Source organism: Capricornis sumatraensis, chromosome 19 (assembly GCF_032405125.1).
Source record: "Capricornis sumatraensis isolate serow.1 chromosome 19, serow.2, whole genome shotgun sequence".
NCBI classification, from domain to species: Eukaryota; Metazoa; Chordata; class Mammalia; order Artiodactyla; family Bovidae; genus Capricornis; species Capricornis sumatraensis.
In genome coordinates, this window is record NC_091087.1 from 76,537,418 (window position 1) to 76,554,577 (window position 17,160).

The 17,160-nt window shown below is 60.0% G+C and overlaps 2 protein-coding genes across 3 annotated transcripts in view; one reads left to right on the forward strand and one right to left on the reverse strand.

The window, feature by feature from the left end:
- Positions 1-17,160, reverse strand: part of BRF1 (BRF1 general transcription factor IIIB subunit) — a 58,371-nt gene that overhangs the window by 17,909 nt on the left and 23,302 nt on the right. For both annotated transcript variants that reach the window (XM_068991525.1, XM_068991524.1), the window contains 2 exons: positions 9,716-9,747; positions 7,063-7,135 (listed from right to left, as the gene is read on the reverse strand). In XM_068991525.1, the coding sequence (XP_068847626.1) occupies positions 7,063-7,135; positions 9,716-9,747 (105 nt within the window). The remainder of the gene's footprint in view (positions 1-7,062; positions 7,136-9,715; positions 9,748-17,160) is intronic.
- On the forward strand, positions 3,705-6,111 carry BTBD6 (BTB domain containing 6). The gene is made up of 4 exons (XM_068991268.1): positions 3,705-4,078; positions 4,154-4,244; positions 4,387-4,505; positions 4,678-6,111. Exons 1-4 carry the CDS (start codon positions 3,705-3,707, stop codon positions 5,708-5,710), a joined length of 1,617 nt encoding a protein of 538 aa, XP_068847369.1. The 3' UTR covers positions 5,711-6,111.

Genomic DNA, 17,160 nt, shown 5'->3' on the forward strand with positions numbered 1-17,160 from the left:
GTGCTGCCCTCAACATGCCATCGAGTTTGGAAAACTGAGCGCTGGCCGCAGGACTGGAAAGGTCAGTTTTCACCCCACTCCCAAAGACAGGCAGTGCCAGGGCAAACTCAGACTGCCACACACGGTAGCAAAGCCACGCTCAGGACTCTCCAAGCCGGGCTCCAGCAGCACGCAAGCAGAGAGCCCTCAGATTCAAGCTGGACGCAGAAAAGGCACAGGAACCAGAGACCGAATTTCCAACATTTGCTGGACCATAGAAAAAGCAAGAGAATTCTAGAAAAACATCTACTTCCACTTCACTAACTACACTAAAGTCTTCATGCGAATCACAAAAAACTGGAAAATTCTTAAAAGAGATGGTCATTCCAGACCACCTGACCTACCTCCTGCAAAACCTGTATGCAGGCCAAGATGCAATGGTTAGAACAGGACATGGAACAACGGGCCAGTTCAAAACTGGGAAAGGAGTATGGCAAGGCTGTATATTGGCACCCTGCTTATTTAACTTACATGCAGAGTACATCATGAGAAATGCCAGGCTGGATGAAGCACAAGCTGGAATCAAGATTGCAGGGAGAAATTACAATAACCTCAACTTCACTTTCACTTTTCACTCTCATGCATTGGAGAAGGAAATGGCAACCCACTCCGGTGTTCTTGCCTGGAGAATCCCAGGGACTGAAGAGCCTGGTGGGCTGCCATCTCTGGGGTCGCACAGAGTCGGACACAACTGAAGCGACTCAGCAGCAGCAGCAGCAGCAGCAGCAGATATGCAGATGACACCACCCTTACGGCAGAAAGTGAAGAGGAACTAAAGAGCCTCTTGATGAAGGTGAAAGAGGAGAGTGGAAAAGCTGGCTCACAACTTAAACGATAAACATACATATACATCTAATCATTACACCGCACACCTTAAATTCACAGTCATGTGCCAATCACGTCCCAGTAAAGAAGAGATCGGAAAGACACAGTACTGAGCTCCATGCAGTTAGCAAAGTGCCTGCCATATCCAAAACAGGCGAAGAAAAAGCGCTAAGCAGACGCCCCTCCAAAGAGAGCGTGAAGACGGCCATATCCAAAACAGGCGAAGAAGCGCTAAGCAGACGCCCCTCCGAAGAGAGCGTGAAGACAGCCGATGGGCACATGTGAAAACACTCGACATCGTTAATCATTAGAGAGACGCAGGTCAGAACTGCAGGGAGAGGACACCGCACACCAGTCAGAAGAGCCCCTGTCAACAGGTTGACAAATAGGCTCTGGAGAAGATGTGGAGAAAAGGGAACCCTAATGCATGGCTGCTGGAAATGTGAACGGGTACAGCCACTATGGAGGACTGTAGGGAGGCCCCCTGGAAAACTAAGAAGAGAATTTGACCCATGTGATCCTACAATCCCACTTCTGGGCATATTCCAGAAAAGATACGTGCACCTCAACGTTCACAGCAGGACTACCCACAACAGCCAAGACACGGAAGCAGCCTAGATGTCCACCGACAGATGGAGAGATGAAGATGTGGCACCTATGTACCACGGGATCCTCCTCCTCCATAAGAAAGAATGAGCTAAGACATTTGCCGCAACATGGACGGATCTGGAGATGGTCATACCAAGTGAGGTAACGGCCTTGCTTATATGTGGAATATTTGTCTTAAAAAAACATACAAATGAACTTATTTACAAAAGAGAAGGAGACTCACAGAGGTAGAAAACTTAAGGTTACCAAAGGAGAAGGGGTGGCAGGGAAGGGATAAATCAGAAAATCGAAACGAACACATACGTACTAGCATATATATGACACGAAAGCCAGTGGGAGCCTGCTGTACAAAGCGCAGGGACCCACACTCAGCATTCGTACTTGTGTGTGTGTGTGTGCATGTCTGTGTGCTTGTGCACGCTCAGTCGCCTCTGACTCTGCAACCCCATGGGTCGTAAAATCGGCTCCTCTGACAGAGGGATTTCCCAGGCAATAGTACTGGAATGGGGTGACACTTCCTACCCCACGGGATTTGTACCTATAAGGGAAAGAACCTGAAAAAGTATACAGATGTATACACATACATAAAACTGACTCATGGAGCTGTATACCGGAGTCACACAATACTGCAAATTAATGATACTTTGTTCATTAACAGTATTCAATTTAAAAGAAAGTTAATTTAAAACCCCCCAGAGACTTCCTTGGCGGTCCAGTTGTTAAGACCATCCAGTTGTTAAGACCACATACTTCCAATGCAGGGGGATGCAGGGGTCAATCCCTGCTTGGGAAGCTAAGCTCCCTTCTGCCAACCGGTGTGGAGAAACAGCAGCAGCAGGAGTCTATGTGAGTGCTACAGGGAGGGCTAGAAAGGGGAAATGGAAACAGTTCTTCCAAATTAAAGATATGGGTGAAAAGCAGTAATAAGGCAACGAAACAGTAAATGTTGCCTTCACCAGGAAAGAATTTCAGAAGATAAAACAGAAAACAGTATGGTGCTGGTACAAAGCCAGGAACACGCGTGCAGGGCCACACAGCCTCTGGTAAGGACGCCGAGACTGCACAATGGAGGCAGGGCCATGTCATCAACAAACGGTGCTGGGAAAATCGGATACCCATAGACAACAAAAAAGGTGGACCTCCACCTCACACATCACATACAAATATCAGCTCCAAGTGGACTAAAGACCTAACCGTAGGACATGAAACCGTCCATCTCCTGGAAGAAACAGAAGACGAGCATGACGGTGGAATGCAGTGACTTCTCGACTATGGCAGTAAAAGAGAAAACAGACAATAACAGGACTGGGACAAACCTAAGACCCTCCGTGAAGCAACGGAGACCGTTAAGAGAGTGAAAATGCAACGTGCAGAACGAGAGAAAGTATCTGCAATTCACGGGCTTCTCTGGTGGCTCAGAGGTGAGAGTCCGCCTGCAATGCGGGAGACGCGGGCTCGATCCTTGGGTCGGGAAGATCCCCTTGAGGAGGGTATCTTTCCTGGAGAATCCCACGGCAGAGGAGCCTGGGGCGCTGCAGTCCGTGGGGTCGCCACGAGTCGGACACGACTGAGCGAGTAAAGAGCAACAAGAAGCCCGCATATCTCCAGAACAGGCAGAGAACGGGCAAGTCTCAGCAATGACAAAACCAGCCGATTCAGAAACGGACAGAGCAGCCGGAGAGACTTTTCTGCGGAGGCCCACAGAGGACCCATCGCAGCTGACGGGCTGCGCCGCATCACCGACCACCAGAGGCTGGAGGCCCCCGGGAGGCAGCGCCTCACAGCACGGTCAGGACGGCGGCCCGTGGGGTCGTCGCGGGGCCCTTCGCGACCCTCCCCGCCCCTGCCCCCGCCCGGGACCGCCCAGCGGACAGCGGACGGCACAGGCGCCGAGGCTGTGCGCACGGGCCTGGTAAGGGCACGGCCCCCACGCCTGGGTCTTGCGCAGGCACGTCGGCCGCGCGGGGCGGGGCGGGAGAGGGGCGGGGCGGGGCGGGAGAGGGGCGGGGCGGGGCCCCGGGCACGTCGGCCGCGCGGGGCGGGGCGGGGCCGCGGAGGGGCGGGGTCCGGGGCACGTCGGCCGCGCGGGGCGGGGCCGTGGCGCGACGTGACGCGCGGTGGCCGCGGCGGTGCGGGCTCCAGACTCCGGCCGGCGGGCGGGGCGGCCCGAGGAAGCAGGGCCCGCCGCCCCGCGCAGGCCGGCACCCCGCGCGCGCGGCCGCCGCGGCCCCATGCTGCTGCCCCTGGCCTGCCTACACGGCCGAGTGGCGCAGTGCCTCACCGCGCTCCTGGTGCTCGCAGAGCCGCCCCCGAGGCCCCGGCGCGGCGCGAGGGCGCACGGCGCGCCGCCCCCGCGCGCGGAGGCCGCCCTGCCCGCGAAGATGGCCGCGGAGCTCTACGCGCCCGCCAGCGCCGCGGCCGCGGCCGCCGCCACCGCCACGGACATCGCCAACAGCAATGCCGCCGCCGCCGCCGCGGGCAGGAAGGGCCGGCCCAGCGCCCCGCTGCCCGCGCCGCCGCCGCCCGTGCCCGCGCCGCCGCCGCCCGACAACAACAACCCGGAGAGCCCCAACTGGCAGTCCTTCCACCCGACCCTGCGCGAGAGGTGAGCCCGGGCGCACCCGCCCCGCCCCGCCCGCGCGGCCCGAGCCCGAGTGTCCTGTGCCTCTGCCCTTTGCAGGAACGCGCTGATGTTCAACAACGAGCTCATGGCCGACGTGCACTTCGTCGTGGGGCCCCCGGGCGCGGCCCGGAGGGTGCCTGCCCACAAGGTCGGTAGAGGTTCGGCCCTGTGCGCTCCCAAAGGCGACGGGCCGGCTCCCGAGGATGGACGGGCTTCTTCTGGGTGTGGCAGCCGCTGGGGGCAGGGAGGGCCCAGGGCTCAGGGCCGCGCTCCGCCTCTCTCGTCCACAGTATGTCTTGGCCGTGGGTAGCTCTGTCTTCTATGCCATGTTTTACGGGGACCTGGCAGAAGTCAAGTCAGAAATCCACATTCCCGACGTGGAACCTGCAGCTTTTCTGATCTTGCTGAAGTAAGTCTACGTCCTGAGGGTGGGAGCATGGGGCAGCTCCTTGCTGGCTGGTTCTTCCAGCCGGCTGCCTGGAGCTTCGTGAAAGTCCCCGAGGATGGACGGGCCCCTCTGCCGGGCCCTCGGTGCCTGGAGTGCCCCGTGCTGCCCATGACTCGGCCCTCGTCCTGCCTAGGTACATGTACAGTGACGAGATTGACCTGGAAGCTGACACGGTGCTGGCTACCCTCTACGCCGCCAAGAAGTACATCGTCCCCGCCTTAGCAAAAGCCTGTGTCAACTTTCTGGAGACGAGTCTGGAAGCCAAAAACGCCTGTGTCCTGCTGTCGCAGAGCCGACTGTTTGAGGAGCCCGAGCTGACCCAGCGCTGCTGGGAGGTCATCGACGCGCAGGCTGAGATGGCCCTGAGGTCTGAAGGCTTCTGTGAGATTGACTGGCAGACGCTGGAGATCATCGTCACGCGCGAGGCCCTCAACACCAAGGAGGCTGTGGTTTTCGAGGCCGTCCTGAGCTGGGCGGAGGCCGAGTGCAAGAGGCAGGGCCTGCCTGTCACCCCTCGCAACAAGAGGCACGTGCTGGGGCCAGCCCTCTACCTGGTCCGGATTCCGACCATGACCCTGGAGGAGTTTGCCAACGGCGCCGCCCAGTCAGACATCCTGACGCTGGAGGAGACCCACAACATCTTCCTGTGGTACACAGCGGCCAACAAGCCCCTCCTCGAGTTCCCCCTGACCAAGAGGAAGGGCCTCGCGCCCCAGAGGTGCCACCGCTTCCAGTCCGCTGCCTACCGCAGCAACCAGTGGCGCTATCGCGGGCGCTGCGACAGCATCCAGTTCGCTGTGGACAGGAGAGTCTTTGTCGCCGGGCTGGGCTTGTACGGCTCTAGCTCTGGGAAAGCTGAGTATAGCGTGAAGATCGAACTCAAGCGGCTGGGGGTGGTCCTGGCGCAGAGCTTGACCAAGTTTGTCTCTGACGGCTCCAGCAACACCTTCTCAGTCTGGTTTGAGCACCCCGTGCAGGTGGAGCAGGACGCCTTCTACACGGCCAGCGCCGTCCTGGACGGCAGCGAGCTCAGCTACTTTGGGCAGGAGGGCATGACGGAGGTGCAGTGCGGGAAGGTGACCTTCCAGTTCCAGTGCTCCTCCGACAGCACCAACGGGACCGGCGTCCAGGGCGGGCAGATCCCCGAGCTCATCTTCTACGCCTGAGGCGCAGGGGCCAGCCGCGCTGTGAGGGGTGAGCCCTGTCTCTGCAGCCAGCCCAGGGCCAGGAGTGCAGGGAGGCAGGGGGCGCTCTGCTCTGGCTGGGCCGCCCTTGCGGCCGGCCTGTCTCCTGTGTGCGGTCCACCAGGGCCTGGGGTGTGATGGGGATGCTCCCCTCCCCAACCAGAGCCTTGCTCCCTGAGCCACAGCTGCAGGGCCGGCCTCACGGGCACCTCCCGTACAGTGGGGTGTGCATCTCAGGGGGAGGGCAGGTTTGGGGGTGCAAGGCAGGCCCCAGGTTCCCCCCGAGTCGCCTCCCACCTGCTTTCAGGGCTCTGCCCTCTCTCCTGTCCCGTTGGGTTCTATTCTAAGTGGTTCTAAGCTTAAGACCTTACCTTCAGATCCAAAATGGGAAAAGTCACTTCAAGTAGTTTACCTATTTAAGTGAATTTTCGTAATAAAGTTTTAACAAAACGAGCGCCACACACACGTGAATGACTGCGAATCTCATGGGCCTAACGGCACGAACAGGTCAGCAGGCAGTCCCATGGACCCACCTGCCCAGGGGGTGCCCTCCACTGGCAGCCGGGCCTCCACCCAGGAGGGTTTGCTTTCTGGGCTGCAGCCAGACTGCCCTGGAGAAAGGCATCAGGTCGTGCTACCTTCCAAACTGTCACTCGCCGTTCAAAGTCCTGTCTGGCTCCGAGGTGGGGTGGGCGGGCGAGGGGGTGGTTCTCTGCAGGGCTCCAGCCCCCAAGAGCAGACCTGCCACCTCAGGCTCTCAGGCACCCTGTGGGCTCAGGCAGGCCCCTCGGGCCTCTTGCCTCTGTGCTCCCGTGCCATAAACTCCAGGCCGGTTGCTTTGTCCTTGGAAAACCTCAGCTTGACCCCAGAGGGATGCGCGTGTCCCTCACCACAAGGACACAGCCCCGTCAGAGGACACCCCGACCCAGCGCACCTCTGCCCCCACTGCCCTCGCCCCCCGGCCCCGGGGATCATCCTGTTGTGGGCGGGGGCAGGACTACAGCCCCTGTCCACCCCCGGCTCCACGTGCCGCCTCCTTAGTACAAAAAAATGTGCTTCCAGATGCCCGTGGGCAGCGGAGCAGTCCCTCCAGCCGACGGTAAAAGCGATCCCCGTGGTGAAGCTCCCGTAGAGGCCCACCCTGACAGAAAGGCTGGCTCCGTCTGCAGGGGCCTTGCTGTCCACGAGACCCTTGTTACTGGGGTCCCGCTAGCACCTGCTGGGGACTGACTGTGGCATTCTGCTTTCCCGGGAGGCGGCTTCCAGGCGCCAGTGGCCCCCCTGCAGGTCCTCGTCCCGCGTGCTGCCCTCCCGCCCCACGGGCCCCACGGTACCTATGGCCGGCGCGTTGATGCAGAGCTCTCTTGCCAGGAGGAGGAACGTCTTGCCCAGCACGTAAACGTTCACCTGCCGTGAAGAAACATGACTCAGGACAGCCCTCGGCAGCAGGAGCGTGCTCCTCGATCAGCAGAGAGCGGCCCTGCCGGCCCCCACGGCAGCTGGGGCGCCCCCACCCCTCGTCCAGGTGGTTCTTTAGGGGCTCACGGCCTCAGTGGCGGCTGACACTGCTGAGAAGGAAAGCTGTCGGCAGGACAGCTGACTCAGCAGAGTCTCCAGAGCCCAAGGCGCCGGGACAGTGGGGCCCAGGTCGCCCCTCCACCCACTCGCGGGGCGTCCTTGTTGCGTCCCCGTGGGCCAGTGCAGGCACGGCGGTGGGTCTGCAGACCTGAGTGCCCTGCCTGCTCACCCCTCAAGGGCCAAGCCCTGCCGAGGCCCATGCTGGGCATCTCACCAGCTTGAGGGGACAGAGGCCCCCGTCTCCACCTGTCCACTCCAGCCCCCTACAGGACCCAGGCCTTGCGGAGCGCTGGCTCTGACCCTCTGCTCTGACTCCCTAGAGGGACCCCCTGCCCCGATCAAGCCTGGCCTGTGGGCCCCTTGGCCAGCCCCCAGGAGGACGCCAGGCATGGTGGTGAGGTGGCCAAGGGCCCAGCGGGCCTCCCGTCACAGGGCCCGCAAATGGCACACACGGGCTCCTGGGATGGGGCAATGAGCCCCCTTAGGACAGGCGATGGGGGTCCCTGTGGGCACCAGTCGGGGCCAGACCCCCCCTGCTCACCCCACTGGCAGCTACTCTCTGCCCTCGTCTGACCCCACCCAAAGGGCTGTGGCTCCCAGAGGGGCCTCCTGAGGGCACCCTGCCCAGGCCGGCCTCCAGCATATTGGTGCGTCCTTCTGCCAGGTCCCTGCCCTGCTGACCACCGCCTCCCCTTGGGCTGGGACGGGGCTGACCAGCCAGCGTCCGTCTCCACGCTCCCCGCAGCACGTCCCTGACGCTGCCCGCCCGTCACAGCCCGGCAACCTGGCCCCACGACCCAGGCAGAGGCAGCCTGAGTGCCGCAGGAAGGGTGCCCTGAGCAGAGTGTGGGAGACCGCGGGTGTGAAAGGGCGCGCCTGTACAACGTGCAGTCCTCAGCAGGGATGCTCACTGCCATTAACACTCTACAAATCATGACACTGACGCTTTGTCTGAGGGCCACTCACGAGTCTGCAGCTGGCTGTGGGTGGCTCCAGGTCCGTCTCACTATGGGAGGGGGGGAGGGACAAAGAGACCTCCTCCCAGGATCCTCAGGGCACAGCAGCTGCCCCCGGCTCCTGCCAGCGGCCGTCAGCTGAGCTCAGCCCGGGAGGTGCTCACCTGGGCACGTGTGAGAGTGAGGATGGACTGAGTCCTGAGCCTTCCTGCACATCCACTAAAGCGGTCAGCTCCGGGCAGTGGGAGCCCTCTGGGCAGGACCTCCCTCAATGTGTGTGCACAACACCCACAGTTAAGCGCAGACACATGTCCCGAGTACGCTGAGCCTGTCCCGGCCTCACACTCTGGAAGGGCCGGGCTCGTGACTGCCAGGTCACCTCCCACCCTTCTGGTGCTCAGGCTGGGTTCTGCCCAGGACGAAAGGCCCAAGGCCCGCCCTCCCCCTGAGGTGTGCGAACTGTCTGTGTGGGTGCAGCCTGCACACACACGGTCCCGCTGGCCCTGACCCAGCCCCGGGGAGGGGAGCTCTGCTCCGTCACCTCCCACCCCAGCCCTGACTGCCCAGCTCCCTGAGGTGTGAAGCAGGAAGCACCGGAACGCCTCCCTCTACCTTCCAGGCGGCGCCCAAGCACTTCCGGAGTGCTGTCCTGAGGCACCGCCCGGAAGGAAGCCTGGCCACGTGGACTTGCCCTGACCAAACACAGTACGTGGAGAACTGGATCTTCCAGGTCCCCAGGATTCTTTCCAGGGTGACCCAAGAAGGTTTCAGCAGGGCTGCTGAGAAATGGCGTCTGTGCAGGCAGTCTCTGAGGTCAGTGCAGCTCTGCCTGCCCGCCCTGGGACTGCTGGAGGCCCACCCCCGGGCCAGCTTCCTTTGGGAGGGGGGACCCCTGGGTACTTTGCGTGCATCGTCACACCGGTCCTATCTGCTTTCCCTGACATAGTTAGGGAAAGTCAGTTTCTGTCCAAGTCCTCAGTGGCGAGACCCACCACTGAGCGCACGCTCACCCAGCGCCATAACCAGGACACACGCAGACCGCAGTGGCCCCGCCTGGAGGCGGCCCCTCCCCATGAGCGTCCCATCCACACCGGCATCCCTGTTGGTGGTCTTGCCATTACCATCAGTCATTTGGAAATGAGGAAACTAGAAAGCAAGTTTCTCCAGACTGCAAGTATTAATATAAGCTGTTACACTGTTTAAATGTACCGGTATGAGTCCATTTTGTTCTTTGAAGAACGTCCCTCGCCTTGGACAAAGGTCACCTGGGCCTCTCCTGTGCTTCTACAACAAGCCCCTGGGACACCACCACCCCCGTGTCCACTATCCCTACCCATCCCGTTTGCCAGTTTCCAAACCAAGACCCAGGCCCTCCGCGTCCTTCGCCTGTGGACCCTCCCAGCCGGGGCGGGCGGGGCCTGAGCAGGGCTTGGGGGGAGGGGGCTGCATCTACCTGGAGCAGGTCGCTGAGGTCGAGGAGCATGTCTGCGTGAGAGTCAAGGAGCAACCACCAGGCCCACAGGCGCCGGCCACCGGACGGTCTCTGGGAGGCAGACCCTGGCTGTAGAGCTAAGCTCTGCACGCGATCGCAATCCAGAGTGAGGTGGCCACGTTGGGACGGGCAGTGGGTCTCCACCAAGACGGGGGCGGGGCTGGGGGCAGGCAGGGTGAGGGAGGGGGGAGGGGGGAGGGGGGAGGGCAGGCCCCCGGAGCACAGCCGCACGTGTGGGCCAGCCTCCCCATCTGCATGGGCCGTGCCCAGCCTGCCCCACGAGCATGGCCACACTCGTGACTGTGCCCCGCAAGCACCACGGAGCGCCCGCTGGGCACCAGGCAGGGGGGCAGACACACACACACGGGACCCCCGGGTGGCTGGCAGGCACTGCCCAGTCCTGGTCCCCAGGGGATGGCTGTGGGGACACTGGCACAGGCCCTGTCCTCACTCTCAGTACCTGAGTAAGGAGTGATCAGAACACGCCCGAAGCGAGCCAAAACCTAGCCAGCCACACACACAGAGCTATACAAACAAGGCATGAGCCCCTGAGAAGAGCAGCTTGTCGAATGACGGGAACTTAGTGTCATTCATGCTGAGGCTTTGAGAAGTAACTGAGAAAGGATCTGGTGACGCTGAACCCGAGCCTGGAGCGGGTGTCCAGAGGGAAAGAGGGAAGGAAGCCCCGAGGCCAGAGCCTCATTCCAGCAGGCAGCCAGCTCTGAGCGTGACCATCAAGGTCCCTGAATAAAAGGCGCCTTGTTTCTCCGTCTCTGAAGACAGGCCCCTCATCAGGGAGTGAGCGAGACAGATCAGACTGCGGTGCAGACCGACACCAGTGAGAACTCGGAAAACGAAACAAGTGAAACCGCAAGAAAGGAAAGGAAGAGGCCGCAGTGAGCACATGGGCAGGGGCCAGGGGCCGCAGAGGCAGCGGACACGGCCAAGAGGCCAGGCGCTGCCGGGGCCCAGCAATGTCACAGCGAGGGGAGGCCAGCAGAGGCCCGGGGCCGGGGCCGCAGGGGAGGGGAGCGGCCACGTGCCTCCACCATGGGGGACACACGGCCACCCTCACTGGTCACGCCCAGGAGTGTGGCCACCAAGAGTGAGCCCTCAGGGCGGCTGTGGACATCGGCTAACAGAAACGACCAACCTGTGAAGCTCTGCGTGGGGTGGAGAATGTGGCACTCAGCACAACTTCATAGACCTGACGTTATTCTTAAAATGAAGTCTGTTTTTGAAATGATACAGATAAAGTGAATGCCCCAAAAATGGGCAAAAAAAGGTTTGAATAGGTGCGTCACGAAGAGAAGCAAAGAGCCCCCATAGGAGCTCCAAGTGGCCCCCACACCAACCTCGGGGACAGCGGCTCCACAGGAGGGCCTTCCGGCTCTCAGGACAAGGAGCGGTGGAGCCCACGCCTGGCCACGCCCATCCCCCAAGGAAGGTGAAGTCACAGAACTTCAAGCACAAGAGCAAAGACGGGGAACAGCAGGGACCACCTGTCACACAGTCCAGAGATGGGCACACACGCGCTTCCTGGGCACGGCACTCCAGAACACGCAAAACGAACCCGTGGGGGTCCCGGAGCGTGGGTGCCTCGGGGTGGGCTGCTGGCACTGCCCTGCTCCCTGGAGGAAGAGCTGGTCACACAGACCCTGTGTGCTCATCAGAAGTCATCTGAGGGCACAATTAAGGGTTGTGCATTTCATTTCATGCCAATTTTGCCTTAAAAGGAAAGAAAAACCATAAACAAATACTGGGATCTAGTCAGTTAGTAACTCGAATGCTGAAGGGCTTGGGGACAGCAGACAGATGACTGCACCTCACTTTGAAAAATGCCAAGAGGACAGGCTGAGGGACCAGCAGGCAGGGAGCAGGGGAGCGCAGGCGGGGCACGTGTGCGGGGCGCGTGTGCGGGGTGTGGTGGGGCTTCCCACTGTATCATCAACCCTCTCAAATTTTCCCATGTATTTGAGAGTTTTCATAATAAAATGATGGGCGGGGGGGATATGTGTATTTTAAAAAGGAAATTGGGATTCAACTTTTAACCAAGTTAAAATGAAACGGCATTTGTGGTCCTTGAGCAGCAGCGCCATCAAAGGATGACTGCCCAGCACCCACCCAGCCCCCAGGGCCCTGCCCCTGCCCCCCCCCGGGGGCCCCTGCTCAGTGAGCCCGACCCAGGCAGCTGGCACCAGCGGGCAGTTCCCCACGAGCCGGTGCTCAGCTCTGTTGAGCACACCAGCTCACAGCCATGCCCTGCCAAGGACAGAGGCCACCGGACACCACACCCTGGCGTCCTGTCCCATCAGTTCTACCTGGCGGTGACGCCCGACCCTGCGGGAAGTCCAGAAGTCGTTCGGGGGAGTGCAGCAAGGGCCAGAGGCGTGCAGACACCCGCTGGCGGTGGGGGGGGGCGGGGGGGGGGGAGCGGGCAGCAGCAGTCTGCTTTGGGAACTTCTCCTCAGCCACGATGAGACGGGGCGCGACCGTGCTGTGGGGAGCAGGCCTAGAAGCCAGAGGCAGCGCACGCCGCTCTCGGAAAGCACAGGGAAGCAGCCCGGAGCCGCACGCAAGGGCACCCAAGGGCAGGAGCCTAGGGATCTGGAGAGGCCGGGGCCTGCTGGCGGCTCTGGCTCCAGCTCCGGCCGCCCGTAGGGCAGGAGGCCAAGGCCCAGGCCGCATCCCGGAGCTCACACAGTCTCACCTGGACTGCCAAGGCAGCCAGCCTTGAGGGGCCCCACTGTTCAAGAAGTGGGCCCAACGCCATGCACACAGCTCCTCCAGCCTTGCCAGCTCCTGCTCCGCATGGGCACGAGGGCGCACAGGCTCCATCCATGGCCAGCAGCAGTCAGCTCCCGGGGCGAGAGCAGGCAGAGACCCCCGTGATGGCCCCAGCGGGCCCCGCCGGGGTCCTGCACAGTGAGGCCCCAACGGGCGGTCCTGGCTCCCTGCCTGCCAGAGCGAACGGCAGCCCTTCCGGGCGAGAAACACCCACAGCTGCCACCAGCTTCCAAACACTATATCCAGCAACTCTGTGAACTTTCCCTGGTGACTCAGGCGGTGCAGATTCCACCTGCAGTGCAGGAGGCCTGCGTTTGACCCCTGGGTCGGGAACATCCTCAGGAGAAGGAATGGCTACCCTCTCCAGTGTTCTTGCCTGGAGGATTCCATGGACAGAGGAGCCTGGTGGGCTACAGTCCACGGGGTCACAAAGAGGCAGGCACGGCTCAGCAACTAACGCACACACGAGTGTGATAACAGACAGAAGCAGATCTCTAATACCGAAAGAAAACTCAGACAACAAAAGCAGATCCCTCAGTGATCCCACTGTTGGAGTTACTATTAAAGACTTTCATATAACTCCAGAGATGGAAGATCTTACCAAAGAACTGGAATCTAATAAAATAATCTAATGGAAAACCATCACGGAAGTTAGGAAGTTAATAGACTGGTTTAACATCCAGTGACACACAGCAGAGAGAGGATGAAGGAACTCAGGATACGTCGTGGGACAAAGTTCAGGGAGAAGAAGAGAAAAACATGGAAAATACAAAGCACAAGCTGAGATGCGAGGAAAGGGTCTGACGTGCATGTGACCGGGGTCCTTGCTCCTTGGAAGAAAAGCTACGACAAAGCCTAGACAGCATATTAAAAAGCAGAGACATCGGTTTGCCAACAAGGTCTGTACAGTCAAAGCTACAGTTTTTCTAGGACTCACGTATGGATGTGAGAGTTGGGACTATAAAGAAAGCTGAGCACCGAAGAATTGCTGCTTTCAAATTGTGGAGCTGGAGAAGACTCTTGAGAGTCCCTTGGACTGCAAAGACATCAGACCAGTCAATCCTAGAGGAAATCAGTCCTGAATATTCATTGGAAGAACTGATACTGATACTGAAGCTCTAATACGTTTGCCACCTGATGTGAAGAGACAACTCACTGGAAAAGCCCCTGATGCTGGGAAAGATTGAGGGCAGGAGGAGAAGGGGGCAACAGAGGATGAGATGGCTGGATGGCATCACTGACTCAATGGACGTGAGTTTGAGCAAACTCTGGGAGATAGGGAAGGACAGGGAGGCCGGCCTGCCGAACTCCACGGGGTCACAAAGCATCAGACACAACTGAGCGGCTGAACAGCAACCACCGGAGCCCCGGAAAGGGAGCGGGGCCAGAAGAGGGGAGACTGCGCTTAGAAAGACGCCACCCAAGACTCTCCCCAAACAGACAGAAGGCTCAGATTCCAGGAGCTAGACAAGTACCAAAGAAACCACATCTAAGTACATCAGAGTCAAACTCTGGAACAAAGGCAAAAGCGGCAACGGTGCGGGCCGATGCCCATCACCACCGACAGGGGGCCGCGAAGCCCGCCCGCTGCCCTTCCTGCACCACAGCCAGGGGCCGTGGGGGGCTTTACTGCGCACAGGCAAGGGGGCCTGAGTCCGCCTCAGGACAGACAGCCAGCCACATGCTGCTTGTGAACGACATGCCTCAGACGCAGCGAGGACTGACCGTTAAGATACGGGAAAAGACAGACTGTGCGCACCCTCAGCACAGGGAAGCGGGTCTCGCTGCACCAACGCCCGACACAGGAGGGCCTAAGGGGAAGCGTGGCGACAGAGACGGGCGCGTGAGACGGCCGGATGGCATCACGGACTCGATGGACGTGAGTCTGAGTGAACTCGGGGAGATGGTGATGGACAGGGAGGCCTGGCGTGCTGCGATTCATGGGGTCGCAGAGAGTCGGACACGACTGAACTGAACTGAACTGAGAGACGGGCGCTTCACGACGGCCGGCCTCACTCCCACCAGGAAGATACAGGACACCGAATCTGTACCCTCCAAACACGGCATCAGAATACAATGCGGACCCAACGAGATAAAAAGGAAAAGTATGTCAGTCCTCACCTGCGGCAGGAGTTTCACACTCTTCCTTTAGAACAAGGGGACAGAAAAACCGGCAAGGCTGATGTGAACGCGACTAACCGACTTGACCGGACGGACATTTAGACCGCTCCGCCCGACGGCTGCAGATACCCACTCCTTTGAAGTGCCCGTGGCACGGCCACCAGAACAGACGGCGCGCTGAGCTGGAAGTCAGGTCCCAGACCCGGGAGAGGGGATGCGTCAGTGCCTGCCGCCTGGCCACACGGGACCCACAGGAGACAGCGATGGCACAGAGTGCGCCAGGAAACCCGCAGCGGGTTCCAAAGCAGCGGGCGCACTCGCAGACGTGGCTCGATGTCGGCTCAAAGAGGCGAAAATGGGAACCAGAAAACGCTCTGGACCGATCACAGAACGCAGCAAGAGAGTGTGAAGCCACTCAACCTGCCGGGAAAGAGTCACAGCCCCCAGTGCTGGCGGCAGGGAAGCAGAGAGATGGAAATTAAGAACCTAGGAAGCTGGAACACGGCAACTAAACCCAAAGAAAGTGGAAGGAAATAACAAGCAGAAATCAAAGAAATAAAAAATAAATGCACACTACAGATGAAGAAAGCCAGAGAGCGGATCTTTTGAGAAAACTGAGAGCGCGCCACGAGGCGGCAGAGAAACCGGAGCCGCCCTGCACGGCGGGGGCGGACGCAACACAGTCCAGCGCCTGGAGACCAGGCCGCAGCGCCTCTCAAGCTAAACACGGAGCTCCAGCGGTGGTGTGCAGGGAAAGGCGACGGGCAGACGGAGAGCAACAGGGAGCGGGCTGCCGCTTGCCGGGGCCCAAGTGCCTTCTGAGGCGCCACTGGCCTCCCACCGACTGTGGTGACGGCCCCACGCTGCGTGAGCGTGACCGAATGCCACTGACTTCCACAGCTCACCGCGTGGATTTCATCTCAACAAAGCCGTCACCAAGAAGAAGACTAAGAAAGCTGGCAAGCCCCTAGCAACACAGACAAAAGAAGAAAAATGGCAAAATCACAAACGCAAGACGTGACAGAGGGCCGTCACTACAAGCGCCGCAGACAGAGGGAAACAGGGTGTCAAGGGTGACCCGACTCCTGTGCTCTGGTTCCTGAAGTAACCGGACAAAGGCCTCGCAAAGCACAACCAAGCAAAGCTGGAAGGGAGCGAAGATCCTGAACGCCGCGAGGCACAGCCGAAAAATAAAAAGTCAGTGTGCTTCACCTCAGTGCAGATTAAGGGGAAAAATTACGGCACGTGATGCGCATACCGATGAATACACAGACGAGCCAGCACCCCTCACGTAAGAGCTCCCAGTGACCAGGAGAAAGGAGACGCCCAACCTGGTACCAGATAAAGGCGCATAAAGGCCTGGACAGGGAGCCCAGGGCCGGCGTCTGCGGCAAAGCGCTGCAAACGCCTCCAGAGGCGGGGATGCCCCCTCACGCCTTACACCACGGGGCACCGAGGCGGGCCTCAGACGGCTGAGCGGCTGGCGGCGGCGGCAGACACAGCTGGGCACGCTCCCCAAGTTCAACGCCTAAGATTCGTCACTGAACTCCGCGTTTTCCGCACACCACTCTACTTTTGTGCACTGGGAGCGAAAGATACTGTTTCCCTTAGCTCGACACACAAATACCGAGGAATAAATCCAACAAACGCAAGTTAAGACCTCCTCCTCAAGAATGACAGAAGGTGGCGGACAGCCACGGGAAATAAGGGGCAGTCGCTGACTGGAAGAGTCGCTGCTGTCCGTGAGTGTCAGCTGCACCCAAGTTGATCCACAAACCCCAGTTGGAGTCCCAGAAGCTGTTTTCTTTCTTTCTTCCCCACAGAAACGCACGATCTGATTCGAAAACGTGTCGAGAGAAACAGCACCGCACACAGCCAGACGCCTCCAAGGCAGGAGAGCGCTGGGCTTCAGGGTCTCACGCTGCAGGCTCTGAGACGGGTCACAAACCAGCCACGGAAAGTCGCCTGGTCTTGGCACCAACGGACCCACACGAGGGGTCCGAGACGGCAGCAACAGACCCCACACGAGCTGGAAGTGGTGCCAGCACTGTGTGCGGGGAGGGCCGGCCTGCGGCAGACGGCACTCCGACTGGACACCCAGGGGAAGCAGCAAACTCTGACCCTCTCCTCACAGCAGATGCGGGACCAGAGGCCCTCAACTCCAGCGGGAAACACAAAACCAAGAGCTTCCAGCAGGGAGCACTTCCAGGACTAGGCTACGCTCTCTTCAACGGAACACAAACCGTTCATCGTTAAGGAGAGGATGGACAGCTGGGACGTCATGGGAATCGAGAAGTCTCTTTACAGAAGATGAAGCCCAGGGAGCTCCCTGCGAGCTCAGCGGTCAGGACTCCACGCGCTCACTGCCACAGCCCAGGGTCAGTCCCTGCTCGGGGAACTGAAAACGACGCTGCCGGGGGCAGAAAGCAGCAAGATGGGAGGCTCTTTTCCAGCCGACACACAGCCCAGGGCGTGCCTGCTGGACCCCAGGGAGCGGC

Coding starts and splice junctions, on each gene's coding strand:
- BTBD6 (XM_068991268.1), top strand. CDS start 3,705: ATGCTGCTGCCCCTGGCCTGCCTACACGGCCGAGTGGCGCAGTGCCTC. Junction 4,245..4,386: donor GGAGGGTGCCTGCCCACAAG/GTCGGTAGAGGT, acceptor TCTCGTCCACAG/TATGTCTTGGCCGTGGGTAG. Junction 4,506..4,677: donor GCTTTTCTGATCTTGCTGAA/GTAAGTCTACGT, acceptor CGTCCTGCCTAG/GTACATGTACAGTGACGAGA.